Source organism: Pleurodeles waltl, chromosome 6 (genome assembly GCF_031143425.1).
Source record: "Pleurodeles waltl isolate 20211129_DDA chromosome 6, aPleWal1.hap1.20221129, whole genome shotgun sequence".
Taxonomy (NCBI): Eukaryota; Metazoa; Chordata; class Amphibia; order Caudata; family Salamandridae; genus Pleurodeles; species Pleurodeles waltl.
The window spans coordinates 118,694,788-118,717,162 of NC_090445.1; the positions used below are offsets into that span (position 1 = coordinate 118,694,788).

A 22,375-nucleotide genomic window follows, 5' to 3' on the forward strand; every position below is an offset into this window, starting at 1 on the left:
TGGCATTGATGGTTGTTACAGTCTGCGGTGCAAGATGCTGTGGCCTCCTGAGCAATACGCGGGCCCTTTCACTTGTTTACGAAGTAAGCACTGGTGCTAGGCCCCTTCTGGAAAGCATGAGAGGGGTCTCTCTGTGGAAGCACAAAAGGGGAGTTGTAGGAAACTCCGGAGAGGCCTGGGTGGAAGCACAGGAGGGGCCCCTCGTGGAAGCATATGAGACCCCCGCCTCGCGGTGGAAACGCCTGGGAGGCCTCTCTATGGAGTGGCACTCGAGATGCTTATGGGGAAGGAAACGCGATGCTCCTCTGTAGAAGCACACGAAAGGCCCCTCTGTGGCACCACAAGAAAGAGAGGTCCGTCCGTGGTAGGCCTGTCAGGAGGTGCTTTTGGGGACCTAACTTCCAGTTGGGTTCCTCTGTGTTTTTGGCAGCAGAAGGACCTCCTTCACAATACACATCATGTCCCGAGAAGCGTGTATACGCAGCTTCAGCATAACACGATATTACTGCCTAATTGACAGTACTTTACAAGGCCTGCTTTTGTGATACAGGTAAATATATTTACAGAGTCAGCACAGGGCCCTGAAAAGTTGAGTTTCTGGGGTAATCAGGACCTACTACCTCTCAAGTTTGACCGTCCTGATCTGTGAAAGCATCCAAGACGTTGTTCTGTGGGGAACCCTAGAGGCTGCTTTTTGCATGCACACAGAGAGGCCTCTTTTTGGAAGCACATTAGAGGCACTGGTGAGGAGGCTCTGAGGAGTCTCATGAGCGGCCTATTGTGGAAGCACAGGAGGTGGTCTCTATGGATGCACACAAGAAGCTCGTCTGTGAAAGCACGCAAGAGGCCCTTCTCTTGAATCATACAAAAGGCCACAATGTGGAATCGCAAAAAAGGCCCCTCTATGGAAGCATACGAGAGGCCACTTTGTGGATATAGATGAGAGGCCCTTCTACAAACACAAAAGAGGCCCCTCAATGGAAGCGCACGAGGAGTCCTTCTGTGCAAGCATACGAGAGGCCCTACCATGCAAGCACACAAGAGGTTCTTCTGTGGAAGCACAGAAGGGTCCCCTCTATGGAAACATACTCAGGGCCCCTCTGTGGAAGCAGACATGAGACCCCTCTATGTAAGCAGATGCAGCGTCTCTTGGTGGAAGCAGACATGAGACCCCTCTATGGAAGCAGGTGCAATGCCCCTCGGTGGAAGCAGACATGAGACCCCTCTATGGAAGCACACACAAGGCAGCTTTATTGAAGCGCACAGGAGGCTTCTCTATGAAGGCGCATTAGAGTCCCTACTGAAGAAGCAAACGCCTTACGAGAGGACCCTCTGTCTAAGCTCTGTCTAGGAGTCTGTGAGTAAACCCTAGAGAAGCCTTGAGAGAAAGAACACGAAGCACCCCTCGTTGAATCATAAGAGATTTCCCTGTGCCAAAGCGCATGCAAGGGCCCTCTAAGGAAGGGCACATGAAAACCACAGTCAATCCCTATGTGGGAGGAGCTGTAAAGCCCCTCTATGGAAGCGCATGAGAAGCCCCTCTATGGAAGCGCATGAGAAGCCTATTTGTAGAAGCACACAAGAGGTCCCTAAGTGGCATAAAAGCAGACATGTCAGAAGCTTTTTGGGGGGCCTGGGTCGCTAACTTCCTTTGGCTTGGGGACCCTTTGTTTTGCAGGAGAACCCCCTTCACAATAGATTTCCTGTCCTGAGATAGCTGCAGGCAACTTAAGCATACTGCCTAATTGGCAATACTTTGGGTCACAAACACACACAAGGCCTGCTTTTGTGACACATGAAAACATTTGACAGAGGTAACAGGACCTTGAACAGTACGGGGTCTGGGGCAATCAGGCCCTGCTGGCCCCAACCTTTTACAGTCCTGCTATGTGGAAGCGCTCAAGATGCTCTTCTGTGGAAGCGCACGAGAGGCTGTTTAATGAATGCGCTCAAGGAGCCTCTCTTTGGAAACACAGGAGGCTCTTTTGTGTAAGGACAGGTGCGGAGGCTCCGAGGAAGCGTTTGAGAGGCCCACTGTGGAAGTATATGAGGGAGTCTGTATCGAAATACACAAGAAGCTCTTCTGCGGAAGCACACAAGAGACAACTCCGCGGAAGCACACAAAAGGCCCTTCTGAGGAAGCACAAAAGAGGCCCTCTCTGGAAGCATAAGGGAGGCCAATGTGTTGATGCACACGGCAGGTCTCCCTGTGAATGCACATGGGAGGCCCTCCAGTAGATACAGGTGAGGGGCCCTTCTGCAGAAGCACGAGAGGCTCCTGTGTGCGAGTACAGAAGAGGCCCCTCTATTGAAACAAACAAGGGGCCACTTATGAAAGCGTACAAGAAGCCCCTTTGTGGAATTACAATAGAGGTCCCTGTCCTTTATGGAAGCTCTTCTGTTAAAGCACACAAGATACCCTACTATGGGTGGACATAACAAAGGCTACTGTGGAAGCACATGAGAAACCCCTCTTGTGAGGGAGCACACAAGATGCTCTTCTTTGGAAGTAGAGGAGAGGTCCCTCTTTGGAAGCATGCGAGAGACCCCTCTGTAGAAGTACTAAAGGATTCCCTCTATACAAGTAGATGCCAAGCCCCTCTGTGAAAGCACATGAGAGACCCCTCTGTGGAAGCACACAAGAGGCTCTTCTTTCGAGGTACAGAAGAGGTCCCTCTTTGGAAGCATGCGGTAGACCCCTCTGCAGAAGCACTAAAGGGTTCCCTCTATGGAAGCAGATGACAGGCCCTCTGTGGAAGCAGAGGGATGTCCCCTCTGTGGAAGCAAATGTGAGGCCCCTCTGTGGTACCACACGTGAAGTTCCTCTATGGCGGCTCGCTCAAGGCAGCTATGTTGAAGCACACGAGGCACATCTATGGATACACACGTGATGCCCCACAGTGGAAGCACAAAAGAGGATTTTGTAATAAACTGGAGCGGCCTGGTGTGGAAGCACATGGAGGGCCCCTGCTGGAAGCATATGAGGTGATCCTCCATGGAAACGCAGACGAGGCCCCTGTGTAGCGGACAACAGAAGTGTTTTAAAGCCCAGGACACTAACGTCCTGTGGGCACCCCCATGATAATTTGCAGCAGGACGACCTCCTTCCAAATAGACTTCCTGCCCTGAAAAACATTTATAGCAGCTGCAGGATATGGCATAATTGCTGCCCAATTGACCATACTTTGAATCACAATTGTACACAAGGCCTGCGTTTGTGATAAATGTAAATATTTTTACAGAGGCAGCGAGGGGCCCTGAAAAGTGCGGGCTCTGAAGCAGTCAGGCCCTGTTGCCCTCACTTTTGAGGGTCCTGCTCCGTTGAAGCATACAAGACACTCTTCTGTGGCAGTACACAGGAACCTGGTCTTTGTATGAAGAGGAGAGGCCTCTCTTTGGAGGCACACAAGAGCCCCCTTTGCTGGACGACAGGAGATGAGGCTCTGAGGAAGCTGCTGAGATGCTCAGTCTGGAAACACGCGAGGGGGGGTCTCTGTGGAAGGACACAAAAAGCTCTTCTGCAGGAGCACAAGCGACCCCTACGTGGAAGCACACAGAGTCCTTCTGTGGTATCAGAAAAGAGGCCCGTCTGTGAAAGCATAGGAGAGGACCCCCTGTGGATGCACAAAAGAGGCCCCTCTGTGGATGCACACGGGAGGCCCTTTGGTCTTACACATAACAGGCTTTCCTGTGAATGCACATGAGAAGCCTCCCTGTGGATACAGACAAGAGGCACCCTCCAAGGAAAAATAGGAGACAGACCTCTGTGAATGCACACGAGAGGCTTCACTCAGGATGCTCTAAAGAGGTTTCCCTATGGAAACATACAAGAGACCACCCTGTGCATGCACATGAGGGGCCCTCTGTCGAAGTATAGTAGAGCCCAGCCCCGGTCCTCTATAGAAAGCACACAAGAAGCTCTTCTCTGTAAGCATACAAGAGGCCTCACTGTAGATGCCCACAAGCAACCCTTCAGTGAACGCGTAAGTGAGACCCCTCTGCGGAGGCACAGAAGAGGCCCCACTATGCATCCACACGAGGGCTTCGAGAGACCCCTCTGTGGAGGCGCAGAATCCCCCTTCTAAGCAATCACATGAATGGCCCTCTCTGGAAGTACGACACCTGCCCCACTGGGGCACTGTCCTCATTGCAAGCATATTAGAGACCCTTCCTGCCTCTATGTATTAATCATAAGCCCATCTCCCTGTATGGAGGTGTTCTCCCCTGGATGAAGTTGCCCCCTGCTCTTCGACCTGGCTGTCCTTATGGCTATTTTTGGTCTCCCAGGGGAGGGGCGTAACCGAGGCACGTGCAGCCCCCGCCCTCTTCAGCTCTGAATATTCCCCACATATGGACGACTCAGGGGACCTCACCACATTCTGTTGGGGAGCAATATTTTGTGTGACTCCACTGCCCCGGGTTGGTTTGTTTGCTCCGGTCTGCATCGTGGCTTCCCCATCACAGACTATACTTAGTCTGAGGCCTCCATCTGCCCCTGTGCCTCTTCTAGTACAGTGTTGTGTTTAAAGCCCTGAAAAGGGCTTAAACACGCTTCGGGTGTAGCACGCTATTATTTAAATAACTCACGCGACTCGGTTCATTTGCTTACCGGTCAGTGTGGTTGGGTGCGGCCTTTTCCGAGAGGAGCCCTTTAACACGGGGCTCCGTCTCGCGTTGCTGTTTCTGAATGTCCCCAGCCACGCCTCCTCTTTATTTATAGCTCCGGGCCGGAGGCCACGGAGCAAACCAACACAACACCAGAACCAGGTGAAATCCCTCGGAAACATCCTGGGATTTCACACTGGGTGTTACACAACCCCCGAACACCCCTCTATAATACTTCAGTGTCGGCTGGCCAGTTCGCCACTGGCCAGCGACATTACATTCCTCCAAAAAAATGCGAGAACAACAAAAACAACAAAAAGACTAATCAGTCAATAATCACACAAATGATCACGGAGACGAGTAGGACAGGGATTGCCCCGCAAACCATATCGGGCAGATCCGGATCGTTGAGACGCCACCTCAGTGGCTGGACCACCAGTCACTGGTCCAAACGGGACAGGCTCAACAGCACCGTCAGGGCGACTCACAGGATCACGCGGTGGCACACTGGTTTCAGGTCCTTCGAACACCGGGCTACCTCCATCAGCACCGTCAACACTTTCATCTCGAGATGATTCCGCGTCATGAAATCTCTTGAAGAACGACACATTTCGGGTCACGATATCGGTACCCCCGCTGGGCAACCACAGCAGACCCATTCCGTTGAACAACTTTCCAGGGAACCGTAGAAAAAGGTGTACAAAACTTACTACCCGGTAGGGTCTGCTTGAGTAACACCCAATCACCCACTCTCAGGTCTGACGCTGTGGCTCGCCGAGAACGGCTGACTCGTACATTCGACATCCGCCGTTTCTCCTGAACCACGTCTCGGGCCAACTCAGGAGGAACCCAAGAAGGATGATGAGGAATAGCATCAACAGACGCCCTCCCAAATACAACATGACTGGGAGCGAGATTGGTGGTAGAATGAGGCGTTTGTCGATAGTTCCGTAAGAACGAAAAAATGGCATACTCAACAGACTGGCCGCCGGCCACCGCAATTCGTATCACCTTATTCAAAGTCCGCATGAACCGCTCCACCTCCCCGTTGGCTTGAGGCCACTGAGGGGTGACCCGGCGATGACGGGTGCCAGTGATCTTTAGGTATTCAGCAAGTTCCTTGCTCTGAAAAGGTGGCCCATTGTCAGTCTTAATTTCTGCAATAAGACCATGAGTGGCCATAGCTTTTTCTAATCCAGAAATTACTACCTCTGCCTTGAGGACCGGAATAATCTCAACCTCAGGATACTTTGAAAAATCATCAATGATGACCATAGTGTGGCGTCCATCAGGCAAACTACCAAAATCCAAACTTGCGGAGACCCACGGACCAGTTGGGGTTGGCTCAGTCTCAATGGGGACAGGCCGGCTCGACTCACTGGTAGGCTGACACCAACGGCACGACCTGACCAAACGTTCAACCTTTTCATCCATTAGGGGAAACCATACTTTGGATCGGAGGCGGCTCTTACTCTTGACCATCCCTTGGTGGCCATTGTCTGCCAACTCAACAGCTTTGGCAGTGAGGGAAGAAGGGATCACCAAACGACTTCCCCTTAACAGGCACCCTTGGGAGTCAGTGGTAAGTTCACTCTTCACGCTGTAGAGACTTCCAAGGACGCGTTGAGCCTCAACGTTCAGCAAAGGCAATTGGTTTTTGACATGATGCCACTGATTACTCTGTATGGCTGCCATCACTTTCTGCAGGCACTCGTCCGACTTAGTCGCTTGTATTATTTCCCCCATCGTCATTGGCAACGGCTGGGATCGATCAGTCACATATCTAATATTCTTCAGTTTCCCTTGCTTCTTTGACTTCCACCTCTGATGCACTTCGGGATGTCTCGAAAGATAGTCAGCCGGGTTTTCGGACCCCGGGCGATATTCCAATTGACACCTATAATCTTGCAATTGTAGCATCCATTTCTCAATTCTGGGCGGTGGCTTGGAAGCGGTTCCATTGAACAGTGGAAGCAATGGCTTATGGTCAGTGGTCATGACAAACGGGCGGCCATACACATAAATATGGAAATGCTTGCAACCCCAGTGGACCGCTATGGCCTCCTTTTCAATTTGCGAGTAACGCTGTTCAGTGTCAGTGAGCGAACGGCTGGCATAGGCAACAGGAGCCCACATTCCTTCCCCCTGTTCCTGCAATAGCACAGCACCTAAACCCATGGGTCCCGCATCAACAGCGACCTTGGTATTTTTTCTTGGATCAAAATATTTCAGCACCGTGTTGCTTGATAACGCTTCTTTGATTTTGTCAAACGCTATTTGCTCAGCGGACCCCCATTGCCACGACTCGGATACTTTGAGGAGATTCCTCAGAGGTTCGGTCAGATTGGATAAGTCCTTTATAAATCGACCACAGTAGTTTACCATCCCTAGAAAACTTCTGACTTCGGTGACTGTAGTGGGCAGTGGCGCCTCCTTGATGTCGTTTACCTTTGCGGGGTCTGGAGCAACCCCGCTCTCCGAGAACGTGTAACCAAAGAATTGTATTCTGTCTTTTAGAAATTCGCATTTTTGCCGATGCAAAGTGAGTCCCGAGTCCTGAATGCGTTGTAGGACATTTTGTAGTCGGGCGTTGTGTTCAGCAATGGTGGGGGCATGGACAAGGATATCGTCACTTACATTTATTGTTCTCGGCAAACCCACCAACAGCTCCTGGATGACATTTTGGAATACTTCCGCCGCACTGGATACCCCAAAAACCTGGATACTTCAAAACTCAGACGTTTGTACCTCCGGAGCCCCACATGGGTAGAGAACGTCGTTATGTAGCAGGATTCCGGGGCCAACACCAACTGGTGGTACCCAGACCGGAGATCAAGCTTCGAGAACCATCTAGAATCACTGAGTTCTCCTAAAATGTCATCGATCGTAGGGGTCAGGTGCCTCTCTCTTTTAATGGCCGCATTTGGGAGACGCATGTCCACACAGATTCTCACCTCGCCTGGTTGTTTGGGCTTCTGAGCTACCACGATGGGAGAAACCCAGGGGGTGGGCCCCAAAACCTTCTCAATGATCCCGGCTTTCTCCAGATTGTCTAATTCTTTCTCCACCTGGGGTCTGAGATGAAACGCTACTCGCCGATGGCGGAGAGCTATAGGTTGAACTGTGTGATCAATATGGAGCTTGATCTCCCGGCCTCGGAGACACCCAATGCCTTTGAAGATTCCCTCATATTTGGCTACCAAGTCCGTCACCGACTCTTGGTGAATGCTGAGCGCAAAGGTCACTATTTGTAACTCCTCTGCCGCCCTACAGCCTAATAGCATGCCGGTTCCTCCCTCGGTCACGTACACCTTCGCCAGTATTGACTGTTGTCCATGAGTGATGGTGGTCTGGAACATACCCCTTCAGGGAGAGGGGGGGTACTTTGTCCATATGCATACACCTTGAGATTTGTCTTGGTCAGTGCTGGAGTCGGGGACATTTGGCAATGTTCTTCTGCTGCCAGTAGGTTTATGGATGCCCTGTATCTACTACAGCAACCACTTCGTGATGACCCATAAGTATCTGGCACCTTGGAAGTTGCGCTTGGCGAGGGCTGGTAGGTGTGGCCGCAAATAAGGAGTGTACGACATGAATGACCGTTTCGTCATCATCCATGTCACTCCCTCGCTCCGATTTTCCGGGAGGGGCTTCTTTGAGTGCAATGTTGACAGTAGCCCCTCGAGCGCTTTTGGATCTGCAAACCTTGGCAAAGTGATTCATTTTTCCGCAAGCAGAGCATATTTTTCCCCTTGCCGGACACTCAGATGCTCGGTGTGGTACTCCACCACAATACCTGCACTGTCTGGGCCGTGGATTATTCACCTTTTGTGGGGGGGGGTTTCTGGGTACCATTACTGTATTGGTCACCTCTTCCTTTATGGGACGCTGTAGCGCTGCCTCCATGTGCGAAGCCCTGGCTTTTGATAGCTCCTTTGTGCGACCCAGCTGTAAAATATCCAGTAATGATTTTCCGGATTCCTCTAGTATGCGTTCCCTGAGCAGGAGAGAGGCACATCCTTGTATCAATTGTCCTTGGACTTCTTCAGTCTCATCATTAAACTGGCACGTGCCCGCTAACTCCCTTAGCCTTAGGTGAAAAGCATCTAACGACTCATCCACCTGTTGCCTCGCTTGTCTAAATATAAATCTCTCATAATCAGTATTGACCATTGGTTCAAAATGGCGGTTGAGGGCAGCTATGAGTGTCGCATGTGTTTTTGGCGCATCTTCCACGAGGTTTTTTGATATCTTATATATGTCCTTCCCTCCTATGTGGATGAGCATGGCGCGTTTCTGGTAATTTGCTACCTTCGTGGCCTCAAAAAATAGCAACACTCTCTCTACCCATTCTCTCCACTTTGGCGCTTGCGTAGAGGGAGCACCTTCCACTATAAATGGTTCTACTGGAGGTATAGCCGACATTGTGGCAGGGGTGATGCCAGATGGGTCTCTTGCCGCAGTGTCTGTCTTGCGAAGTGACTATTGTTATGGGCAATGGGGGGGCACTTGTACTCACTGTGCCTTGACGTGCTTCTTCTTTTTTCCAATTTCAGGGCTGAGCCTCCTTCCTATGTTTGCCAGCTCTCTTTTCAGGGGATGAAGAGGAAAAACTTCAGTATAGGCGCTTTGTAGGAGCATTTCTTCTTTTTTCTTCTTTATAATGTCATTTACTTTGTGTTGTGGCTGATTTATTATTATTATATTTTTTTTAATGTTTCGGCCGCCCGCTGCACGAGCACCGTGTGTCACACGGCCGCAGGGGAGCTCCAACCTAGGGGCGTGAGGTCGCCTGCCTTGTCGCCAATTTGTTGTGTTTAAAGCCCTGAAAAGGGCTTAAACATGCTTCGCGCGTAGCGCGCTATTATTTAAATAACTCACGCAACTCGGTTCATTTGCTTACCGGTCGGCGTGGTTGGGTGCGGCCTTTTCCGAGAGGAGCCCTTTAACACAGGGCTCCGTCTCGTGTTGCTGTTTCTGAATGCCCCCAGCCACGCCTCCTCTTTATTTATAGCTCTGGGCCGGAGGCCACGGAGCAAACCAACACAACACCAGAACGAGGTGAAATCCCTCGGAAACATCCGGGGATTTCACACGGGGTGTTACACACCCCCGGAACACCCCTCTATAATACTTCAGTGTCGGCTGGCCAGTTACGCCACTGGCCAGCGACATTACATACAGCTTGCGCCCTTACTCTGTCTAAGTCTCGTGCTTTCTCAATCTCCGTGGCATTGCTCTCGCCCCATTGTCCATGCACCCCTTCTACTCCCTTCTCACGTCTCATTACCCTCATTTCCACCCCTGCCTCTCACTTTTGCACAGATATCCATGCTGTAGGTACCCAAGCTCAGATATGCGCCCTGTTCATCCTGCGCTGTTGTGTCTCGCACTTTGCCCAGTTCCTGCACGCTGGCGCCCCCCTGCGGGAGGAGATAGCAGCCGAGGTTTACGAGGATGAAATGGACCTGCGGCGATCCGGGTCCTACCTAAACAGCAGCATCACCTCTGCCTGGAGCGAGCACAGCCTGGACCCCGATGACATCAGGGTGAGTCTAACACACTGACTTTCCTCTCATGGTAAACACGTGAAGATAAAGATGTCTTGGCTGTGGACATCTACCACCCTGCACATAACAGATCAAACGAAAGCAAAGCATTCTGTACCAGAGTAGAGGGGTCGGATTGGGAAGGGGTTTTCAGGGACCAAGAGGCCGGAATTTAAGCTCTGCAGTGTAGCTGGGCTGTAGAAAGATAGTACCCCTCTCACAGGCTGGACCTTCTGAAGAACCACACCTCAAACCTCATAAAACTCTGATTTCCCTGCCAATTTGTTAGCCTTCTCAAGCGAACAGCTGCCCGCCCACCCCTTCTCCAGCTGTTTCATGCGGAATCCAGATGGCAAAAGACCAGTCCAGTCAAGTTCAGAGCAGCCTTTTTTCATTGAGTCCATATTTCTCAAAACCTCCTTGGCCTTTAGGACTGGTCAAAAGGGGATATGTATAGGTGCTTACATGTGTAGCCTGGGAGGGCCTGTAAGGAACCAGTCTTCGATAGAGGACTGGACTGCTGTCCAAGCAATCCTCCAGCTGGAGCAGTGCCCCTTCTGTAGCCCAATAATTGGACCACGTGGCAGTATACCACTCAAAGGAAAGGCTATACTTTCCTAGCAGAACTGGGAGTAGCAACACCTGAGCATGTAAATAAAGAGACTTCCCCATGCCCGAAACCCTTGGAAGCTGTAGAGCACATGCCCTCCTCTGTGTCTCCTTGGTAAATTTTATGTAGTATTTGTACATTACCCCACTTTAAAACAAAGACATTCTCAGTAAATGCATTAACCATCAGTCTGAGTTCTACATCATCAATAATTGGAATTACGTTCATAAATCTCACTCAAACACTCCAGAAAAGCTAGAAATTCACCACCTCATAGACATTCCTACAAGAGATCGATCATACCTTCCACTATACCAGATGCCAGCGTCCTCACACCATGAGAAAAGTATATCTGCCATAAGACACTACCCTAAGAGGGTCCCACCATGCTAACCTTACCCGCTCTTGCCCCAGTATGCCATACCAACCCTAAGCTGTGGAGGTCACTCCTAATGGCAGGTGGGAAGTATGAGCGACAGTACCTAAGCCTGTGGATCCAGTGAGGCAGATGTATTTTTTCACCCCATGGCAGTTGACCCCGTCATTGAGTTTCTACAAGTCCTAAGCTAGGGACAGTGTACACTAGAAATGACCTTGCCAACCTAAAACCAGAATACAAGGAGAAGTCTTCTCAGGATGCCCTAATCCAGTGGTTCCCAACCTTTTGATTTCTGTGGACCCCCATTTTAACATTAATGGAACCCAAGGACCCCCACTGAATCATCATTGGAATCCGGGGACCCCCGCCTGAGTCATTACTGGAAGCTGGGGACCTAATTTGTCAATATTTGTTAATATTTTTTAATTTTCTAAGCAGTCACGGACCCCCTGAGAAGGCTTCGTGGACCGCCAGGGGTCCCCGGACCACAGGTTGGGAACCACTGCCCTAATCCACCCAATGGATGGTAGCTCTTTGTAGCAGTCCATTTATTTTATCACAAACATTTCTGCGTCACAGATGCACTCTGGTTGTTTTAGAGATGTGCAAGACTGGAAGTCTCCAGAAGACTAGCTGTCTGCAGCTCAAGGGGACCAATGCTGCCCCTGTTCTCTCTTGGAGTCTGCTCTTGCCTAGAGGGTGAAGCGGGTCCTTCCCAGACAGGGGTTCTTTAGGAAATTCATCCTGTTGTCTGCTGCCGCATCAGCTAAGCTTGGTCACTCTCCTCTTCACAGGCTCAAGCAGACTCATTCAGACTTCCAAATACTCACACTTCCCCATCATTCATGGTGAAGCCAGATCCTTCCAGACATTGTCAATTCCACCCTATTTTTGAGGGTGAAAATGAGCCAATTCCCACTAGGCTTTGCACACCACACCCATGGGACAGAGAGGAAAGAAATATACAGGAAATTATCCCCAATCTACTGAAGACTCTTACTGTGACATCACTCAATATATTCATTCACCCTCAAAGGTTAACACTTACTGGGAGGTGGTGTTAGGCTCTCTGCTGCTAAAAGCCAGTTGAAGCCACTTTTCTTTATCTAGTCGCTGCATATTAAGATTTTTCTTCCTCAGCTCTTGCTCATAAACCCAGTATTGTTTGTTCTTCGAGCTGCTACTTCACATCAGCATAGTTTGCCCAATGAGCAGCGTGATGGGGACCATGCTGGCGAGGGCTATCGTTACGGAGGCCGTAATGGTGTGGTAATTCCCACAATGGCAGCAATCTTGGTCTTGTGAAACTCTTGGAGAAATAGTTGGGGATCGTATCATAGAGGAAGATGGCACAGATGGAGACAATCTTGGTGATGGTCTCTGAGATATTTCTTCGTAGTGCTAACTGGTCAGGAAAGTGAGCCTACCCTCATTGTGAGCAGAGGTGTCATCTTATCACTAGATCCGCTTCTCGGCTGCTGTGTGCTCCTGGGTTGTAGATTTCTATCCTACTGCCATGCTAATGCATTTTCTGGCAAGTGCTGGCACGTCTTCCTCATAGAACCCAATATTTGCTGTTCTACATGGGAGAGGTTAATACTTTCCAATCTCCAATCACTCTCTTGTTGAGCATTGGAAGGAATAGAAGTAATAGTTGGGAGAACAGGCAGAGGGGGAATGGAAGTAAAGAAGTGAACAGCTTTGGTGGAAGTAAAGAGATTGGGAGGAACTGAAGCACAGGTTGAATAATTAAAGTGAAACGAAGGAGAGCAGAAGAATTGGTTCTGGTAATAATGTAAAGATAATTAGTGGAGCGGGAGAAGGGGCTACAGGGAGACTAGAAGCAAAGGAGTGGAGATCTGAGAGAATGGAAACAAAGATAGGGGCTAACAACAAATGCAAGTATAGGTGGGGAGATCAGTAAGAAAGGGAGACCACCCAGGGACATCAGTAAGAAAGGAGCTAAAGATGGGACATCAGGAAAATGGTACCCAGATTGATGGAAATAAATATGTAAAGAGCAGGAGGACGGGGGCAAAGTGATGATAAAAACAGTAATAACGATTGTGATGGATACATCTACCTGTGGATTCCTCACCTTTTTAATACTCCCAATATGAGGGATCCACAGGTAGATACTGTATCCACCAGAAGAAGTGTTACCGAAGGTAAGTAACTTTTTCTTTTCTAACGTAGTAAAATGTATTTAATTTGTCATTTTAATCTCAAATCATTACAGGATGAACTGAAAAAGCTGTATGCTCAGCTGGAGGTTCACAAGACCAAGAAGATGACCACCAACAACCCACACTTACAGAAGAAAAGAAGCTCTCGACGTGGCCTGGGCCGCTCCATCATGAGACGCATCACTGAGATCCCAGACTCTGTGTCCCGCCAGCACAGCCGTGATGAGAAGGACAGCAGCGGTGGCGGGGGCAGCTACCCTGGCTCCTACAAGAAAAAGCTCTGCGATGCCAGTAGCTCTAGTGTGAAGGTGAAGGATGAGTCCCTGAAGCACAAGGTATTCTCACTCAAGAAATCACACAGTACCTATGACCATGTCCGAGATCAGAAGGAAAACTCTCCCCCTCGCTTGGAGAGCTCATCCAAGGATGCTTCCCTCCGGGACTCGCTTATGAGGAAGAAGTTGGCAAAAAAAGCCTCCCAAAAATCCAATAACGACTCCATGGATGATGCCCCTCTTGTCTACAAGTCCGTCAGTGCCCACAATCTTTTAGCTGACAAGAGACCGCTCCACCCTAAACCTTGCACACTGCAAAAATCACTTAGTGTTCTCACAAGCTCAAAGGAAAAGACTATGCTATCTGGCAGGGTTTTCCAAGTGGACGATAGCTGCCAGACAGTTGGAGACATGGACAAGGATAAAATGGCAGAAAGATCTATCAGCCCCCAAGTGCCAGATGCCACTGGGCACCAAGAGGCCCTTGATAGGCCTGCCCCAGTAACAGATGATACCAAACAGTCTGGGACCCTATATGAAGGAGTCCGCAGTTCTCTCTTGGCAGGCAGCTTTGACAAGGCTGAGGTGTGCCCCTGGGAGCTGCAAGACCTGCCCTCTGCCACTTCAGAAAGCAAGTCCCAGAAGCATGTAACGTATGCCCCTATAAAGAGCAGTAGCATGGATACCTCTCAAGAGTCAGGAAAGCTACACAGTGCCATCATAAACCCAGAGCAGACCACTAAGCACCAGAGCTTTACTCACAGCATAGACAAGACCGTGGTCTGCCCCTGGGAGCACCAGGAACCAGATCATGGACAGGATGAAACCCCTGTTATCATCAAGGAGTCAACTTCTGTAGTTCCCAGCAAACCCGAAACGCCCCCGGAGCCTGGGAGAAAATCTGAAAATGCAGACTCCCACGAAATCTGCAGAGGAGGGGTTGCAAAAGATACAGGTGCTAAAGACAAAAAACTACCTTGGTCTCCTTTGGCCATAAGAGTTAGCCCAGGCACAGCACCTGCAAAAGTGGAGGAAATCTGCCCTTGGGAATCTGAGACACCAGAGTTTTCTAACCCCGAGCACAGGGAAAGGCCATTTGGTCCAAGGTCAACTTCGGAGGACATTGGTGGCACTGAGACAATGCACAGTGTTTCTGCAATGAAAACTCAGAGCCTGAAAGAGCTGCCCCAAAAGAAGAGCTTGAAAGGTTTGGTGTTGGCCATGAGGGCATTTAAGGCCCCTCTTCTTGTGAAGGCGGGGTCCATTGAGAAGGACGGGTGGGAGAAAGAGGCAAGAATTGAAAAAGATGACCATGAGACCACTGCCAGGAATGAGAAGCCAAATCTGGCTAACGCCTGTCCATGGGACACTAAAATGGTTCAGACCAGCTCACTGGCACAGGAGGTTTCCAGGAAAACGCAAAAGCCAATTCTGGAGAAAGCTGAGAGCAAACTAGCAGAGATCTGCCCGTGGGAGTCGGAGGAGGCAACGCCAAGCCAAGAGAACAACACCTCTAGTAAGAATAAAGAAATCTTCCCTTGGGAGGCAAGTAGGCAACAGAAAGGCTGTGATCAAGAGCATCCATTGCACACTAGATCACCTAGGAAGGAAGAGATGGGACTGGTGGACAATGGCAAAAGTGCCATCACATCCAAGGTGCAGAAACAGAACAGCATCCGTGAGATGGTCTGTCCATGGGAGAGCATTGAAGAACCTTCTGCGCAATTCAGCAGGTCTAGAGAGGAGCTTCCAGAGGTGGTAAGCCGAGCAGCAAGTATAGAGACCAAAAGAGTAGTGGTGTGCCCTTGGGAGATGACGGACACTGAGAAATCCATGGTGGAGGGCAGCCAATCTGAGAACGTAGCCCCCGTCCAGAGCAAAGGCAGTCCAAAAAAGTCAGTCAGTTTGGACAGCAAGAAGGGTGACATCTGTCCCTGGGAGAGTCTAGATTCGGAGGAGCCTCTGGGGACACTTAGCAAGTCAGGAAGCAGGTCCTCCGATCAAGGAGTCGTTCTGAACAAATCAGACAGCTCTGAAAGCAGGAGGGCCCAGATCTGTCCTTGGGAACTAACAGAGGAGGATTCCAGTGTTAAAGCAGATGTGTGCTCGTGGGAGATCGGCGACCCTCTAACGGAAAGAGCAAGAACAAGGAAAGAAGGGCTGAGTGCTTTCCAAGGTCGGAAGGGTGTAAAAGCAGGGAAAGACACGTCAAAAGATTCTGGAGGAAACACTACTCCGCGGAAGCTTGAAAGACTCAGTAATCAGAGAGATGTCATCTGTCCCTGGGAGAGTCTGGATTCTCAGGAGTCACCAGGGACACTAAGCCCTTCGACAAGCAAACCTTTTGATGAGAGCCCAGTAGTTTTGAAGACGTCAGACAGTCTAGACAGCAAAAGGGATGAAATTTGTCCTTGGGAAAGTGTGGACTCGGAGGAACCTTTGGGAACAATGAGTAAGTCAGGAAGCAGAACATCAGAGCAAGGAATCACTCTTCCTACGAAGTCAGACAGCATAGACAGCAGAAGGGAGGAGATATGCCCATGGGAAACTTTGCAGGTGAACAACATTACAAAAGCTGACATTTGTCCTTGGGAGGTAGAGAGTGCCATACCCACTGTTACAAAAACACAAACGATGCAGGTATCAAGCCAAATCAATGAGGAGGACACCCCAGCCGACCACCTGCAAGAGGGCGAATGCATTTGGGATTCAGAAGATACATTGCCTCTCACTAAGAGTCTAAGCAAAAGTGAAGAACAAATAAAGGATCTAGGTGGGGCAGGGATGACACACTCCAAGGGTCTTGCCAAGAAGTGGAACTATTCCTTAAACAAGAAACCAAGTGATGTAGTGCCTTGGGACAATGAAGACGAGCAGAGTCTGGCGAAGGGGGCACCTGCGGGGCCAGCCAAGGTCCACAGCCCAAAGAGTCCAAAGGTGCTGTCTCCGTCAGGACTTCAAAGCACCACCATAGATGCAGATCTTAAAGAAACCAGTCCGGTACTGGACAGTGGTGCCAGCAAGATAAACAAAGTGGACAGCCTGAGGACAACTGCCTGCCCGTGGGAAGTGCCAGATCACTCCACAGGAACAAAAGAAAACATCCTCGGATGTGGCAAAGTCTTGGAAGTGTGTCCCTGGGAGGCAGTAGAAGATCAGCCCACCTGCAGCCCCATTACACACAGCAACGCAGCTGAGCCTCCACCATGTGATGCCAAGATGCCAAACCCAATAAAAAAGCCTGAAGTCTGCCCATGGGATTTTGAGTAACATTCTGTGACAATGGGTGAGGGCAGAGGGGTCTGTGTGCAGGGTTCTGACAGGCGTCCGGCATTCAAGAGTAGGAATGGCTTTCAAAACTAAATGTCCAATTCCTTGATGCACCAAGCTAGAACAGCCACAGCTACTCTACCCCTCAGAGGCCATACGATGGACACCAAAATGGAGCCTGAGGTGAGCTGTCTCACCTTGCCCATAAGTCAGAGAGGCCCCATAGTAGGGAATAAGATGTGTGTGAGCTATGGCATCTTGGTTGTTTGACACCAGTGCCAACCAATGATCGAAGGACATTCTGAATACCACACACAATCAACCTTTTATTTCATCCGATAAGAGCTGGTTGAAGAGAACAATTTACACTTATGGGGACATCTAGAACTTCAACGACAGGTATCCTGGAATGTATAGGCAAACACTTACAGCCCATCACTTCTGACCACATTCTGAGAGTGACCAAGTGTGCATGAATATGCTTTTCAAGCACTGAAGTGACTGAGCAACCCCTCCACCAAAAGACTAACTTTATGGTGGCGCTTCGACTTCTGGCTGAAATGTAAACCTGGGACCAATGCAAAAACAGAGAGGAACCTGCCAAGAGCCATACAGACCCTTCAACCTCAAAACTCATACAAGGTGCATTTTGGGTCCAAAGAAAAGACCCCTGGCAACCTCCACTTAAAAAACACTAGCCGCAATGGAATATTATAATGCACCAAGGAGATATACATCAGAAAAAACGACTTTGCTACAAGGACTTGTCCCACTATGGTGCCTTCTTAGGGCGAATGAGAACAGCTCCTCTGCTGGATACTATGAAGCAGTACCCAGTGGCTGGTTCTACGACCCGCAAGCATCGTAATCAGAATGCAATGGCAATGTGGCAACTTACCGCTGATAAGGTACAACTCCAACATAGGACTGCTGATTCACTAAGGCGAGCGGGACTAACTTCCCAGGAACAAATTAGGGTACATGTACTGAATTTTTAGTAAATTTCCTTTAGTCAAAAAAAGATGCCTGCCTGTTGGCTAACGTGACGCAGGAACTGCAATAACTACTGAAACGCAATGAGCTGTAGTCCTGCAACCACCCCCACAGGTGCAAGTATTATGCAAAACTCAAAAGGGAACAGTATTGCCAGGTGGCAACACCAGGCTGGTGCCCAGAAGGCATCACAAGCCAGCAGCCACTTACATGAATGAATCAATGTGACCACAAGCTTGTTATTCAGATACCCAAGGTACACTGCAATACCCCATACACGTGAGCTAAACCAAGCCTATGCTGAACGAAGTTATGGTGAGAGGTTTAAGGTCTAATCTGTGGGTCGTAGGGAACATGCTACCTGATGTTGACTTCAACTCAAATTGCTACCTGCCCAGTGCGCTGGTGACAACCACTGAGACTTCAACCGCTTACCCTACTGGAACACCTCAGCCAATCACAGCCAGTACAGAGAAGCCACGACTCCTCTTGACCTCTGAGCCAGTTGTTTTGCGGATCACGCTGGACAAAGAGTTTATTTACTTTCCAGCTATTTGTATTTGTTTTACCCTTTTAACAGTGATGGAACAGTTGCATCAGAAGACCAAGTAAAGGGTACATGTGCGTTTCATAGTTGGGGGGTCACTGCTTGTGCATAGTTTTACAGGCGAGGTGAGCTGCTCTGGTAAAGATTACTGCTTCTGTGTAAGTTAACATTAGTGGACAAGGCACTGAAAGTGATCACTGCTTGTCTGTACGTTAGCATTAGTTGTGAAGTGGGCCAGATCACTGCATGTGTTCAAGATCAGATCGGTGCAGTGCACGGAGGATGTATGTACGAATGTGCATGCTAATGGGAGCTGTGAAGTGTGCATGGTCACTGCTTGTGTGTAGAAGAGCATGAGTTGTGAAAATCTGCACGATCGCAACTCGTGTGCAAGTTAACAGGAGATGTGAAGTGTGCAATGTCACTGCTTGTATGTAGAACGACACGAGTGGTGAAGTGTACAGAGGGAGTCCAGAGCATGGGTGTATATTACATTTAGCGGACATGGCATCAAGGGGAGATCACTGATGGTGACGGTGCAAGTTCCTATTGTACAACTTTCAATTCAGACGTTGTAGAGTGCACCCCAGGAGGAAGGTTCTGTCATATACACCAACAGGAGTAGTGCCGTACTCTTTGCGTTCAAGTTAACAGTGATGGTGTAGTGAACAGAGGATATGTGCTTGTGTGTATGTTAGCAGAGTGGTGCAGTGAACAGAGGGGGCTAAGTGCTTGTGTGTATGTTAACATTAGCTGTGCAGTCAACTGGGGAGGATATGTTGTGTATATATTAACAGCAGTGGCACAGTGATCAGAGGATCATGATAGCAGGTATGATAGCAGCAATTGTGCAGTGAAGTTGGGAGGATATGTGCTTGTGCAGATGATAGCAGCAGTGGTGCAGTGAACTTGGAAGGATATGTACTTGTGTGTATGACAGCAGCAGTGGTGCAGTACAATGGGAAGGATATGTGCTTGTGTGTATGACAGCAGCAGTGGTGCAGTACAATGGGAAGGATATGTGCTTGTGTGTATGATAGCAGTATTGGTGCAGTGAGCTGGGGAGGATATGTTCTTGTGTGTATATTAACAGCAGTGGTGCAGTGAGCTTGAGAGGATATGTCCTTGTGCAAATGGTAGCACCAGTGGTGCGGTGAACTGGGGAGGATATGTGCTAGTGTGTATGATAGCAGCAGTGGTGCAGTGAACTGTGTGTATGATAGCAGTAGTAGTGCAGAGAAGTGGGGAGGACGTGCCTGTGCATATGATAGCAGTGGTGCATTGAACTCGAGGAAAAATTTGCTTGTCTGTAGGATAGCAACAGTGGTGCAGTGAAATGGGGAGGACATCTGCTTGTGAGTATGACAGCAGGGGTGCAGTGAAGTGGGGAAGACTTGCTTGTGTGTATGATAGCAACAGTGGTGCAATGAAGTGAGGATGATATGTATTTGTGTGTATGATAGTATTATTGGTGCAGTGAACTGGGGAGGATATGTGTTTGTGGGTATGATAGCAGTAGTTTTACAGTGAACTGGGGAGGATATGTTGTTGTGTGTATTTTAACAGCAGTGGTGCAGTGATCAGTGTAGGACAAATGCTTGTGTGTATGATAGCAGGGGTGCAGTGAAGTGGGGAGGATATGTGCTTGTGCATGTGATAGCAGCAGTGGTGCAGTGAACTGGGGAGGATATTTTGTCGGGTGTATATTAACAGCAGTGGTGCAGTGATCAAAGGAGGTCATATGCTTGTGTATATTAACAGTAGCCATGTAGTGAACTGGGGAGGACATCTGCTTGTGTGTATGATATCAGTAGTAGTGTAGTAAACTGTAGGGGGTTATGTGCTTATGTATATGATAGCAACAGTGGTGCAGTGAAGTGGGTAGGACATGTGCTTGCACGTATGATAGCAGAAGTGGTGCAGTGAAGTGGGGAGGATATGTGCTTGAGCAAATGATAGAAGCAGTGGTGGAGTGAACTGGGTAGGATGTTGTGTGTCTATTAACAGCAGTGGTGCAGTGATCATAGGAGGACATATGCTTAGGTGTATGATAGCAGTAGTGGTGCAGTGAACTGGGAAGGATATGTACTTGAGTGTATATTAACAGCAGCTGAGCTGTGATCAGAGGAGGACATATGCTTGTCTGATAGCAGCAGTGGTGCAGTGAAGTGGGGAGGATATGTGCCTGTGCATATGATAGCAGCAGTGGTGCAGTGAACTGGGGCAGTGGTGCAGTGATCAGAGGAGGACATATGCTTGTGTGTATGATAGCAGCAGTGCTGCAGTGAAGTGGGGAGGATATGTGCTTGTGTGTATAATAGCAGCAGCGGTGCAGTGACGTGGGGAAGATGTGCATGTGAAAGCAGCAGTGGTGCAGTGAAGAGGTGAGGATATGTACTTGTGTGTATGTTAACAACAGTGGTGCAGTGAGCTGGGGAGGATATGTTGTATTGTGTATATTAACAGCAGTGGTGCAGTGATCAGGAGGACATATGCTTGTGTGATAGCAGCAGTGGTGCAGTGAAGTGGGGAGGATATGTGCTTGTGCATATGATAGCAGCAGTGGTGCAGTGAACTGGGGAAGTGGTGCAGTGATCAGAGGAGGACATATGCTTGTGTGGATGACAGCAGCAGTGCTGCAGTGAAGTTGGAGGACGTGCTTGTGTGTATAATAGCAGCAGTGGTGCAGTGATCAGAGGAGGACAAATGCTTGTGTGTATGACAGCAGCAGTGGTGCAGTGAAGTGGGGAGGAGATGTGCTTGTGTGTATAATAGCAGCAGTGGTGCAGTGACGTGGGGAAGATATGTGCATGTGAAAGCAGCAGTGGTGCAGTGAAGAGGTGAGGATATGTACGTGTGTGTATGTTAACATTAGTGGTGCATTCAGTAAACAGAGGAGGACTGGCACTTGGGTGTACGCTAGAAACAATGCAGTGAGTGTCGAACAGCATCACTGATTTGGTGGAAGCTTCACGGAGAGCTGTAGTTTGCACTGAATGCGAGTAAACAACAGCTGTATAGTCTATGCAGAGGAGGATTACTGATTCTAACAAGTACAAAAGAATGAACATGCTGCTGAGGGGGCACGTTTCTTGTGTGTAAATTAAAAAGAGTGCTGAAGCTATAGGATCACTGCTCGAGTGAACATTAACAGGGGTGATGCTGCGTGCTTCGAGGGGGCTCAATGCCTGTGTTTAAAGAAGTGGTGTAGTGTGTGCTGAGGAAACTACACACTTCTGAGTGAGACAACAACAGCTGTGTGGTGTGGTCTGCACCGACAGGTATCCCTGGCTGTCGGTAAATGAACATTTGCGGTGTAGTGAATGCAGAGGTGAGCCACTGTTTGTGCTTAAGATGACACCAGACGCTGTGCAGAGAGAGACACTGCTTGTACCAGGTTATGGTTACTGATGAAGGGTGCGTTGAGTAGCATTGGTGCGTGTGAGATTGTCAACACTAAGTGGTGTAATGGACTAACAAAGAACACTTCCGGTGTGTAGGTTAAAAGTTTGGTGCACTGAGCGCTGAGTTGCCTTAATCATTGTGTTAGTTAACACTAGACGTGCAGTGCGAAAAGGGCACTGCTTGGACGTAGATTAAGGTAACTGATGCAGGGTACACTGAGTGGCATTAGCGTGTGTATGTGCATGCTGACACCTGTGGTCACTGTACTCGAGAGACCCAGCTTATGTGTAATTTAAATGATTTATGCATTTTACACTAAACTGCGTTTATGATTTTCTTAGTGTTAACACCTACGGTAGAGTGCAAGGAGCTGGGACACTGCTTGAGTGGTTCTGTGTACATTGACAATCACTGCTTGTGTATAAGTTAATGGGGCTGATCCAGTGTGCTGAGGGTGCAATCACTTGTGAGGAAGTGAACAAGAGCAATGTGCACTGAGTGCAACGATGTTTGAATGGATGTCAGTGGGCCTGGTGCAGAGGGCACTAAGCAAACC

At 49.2% G+C, this 22,375-nt stretch overlaps 1 protein-coding gene across 1 annotated transcript in view; it reads left to right on the top strand.

The window, feature by feature from the left end:
* The window catches only part of GPR179 (G protein-coupled receptor 179), a 221,240-nt gene extending 199,775 nt beyond the window's left edge, over positions 1–21,465 (top strand). The window contains exons 10-11 of the mRNA XM_069237498.1: positions 10,008–10,154; positions 13,383–21,465. Coding sequence (XP_069093599.1) covers positions 10,008–10,154; positions 13,383–16,874 — 3,639 coding nt within the window. The 3' untranslated portion in view covers positions 16,875–21,465. The remainder of the gene's footprint in view (positions 1–10,007; positions 10,155–13,382) is intronic.
* Positions 21,466–22,375: the final 910 nt, after the last annotated feature.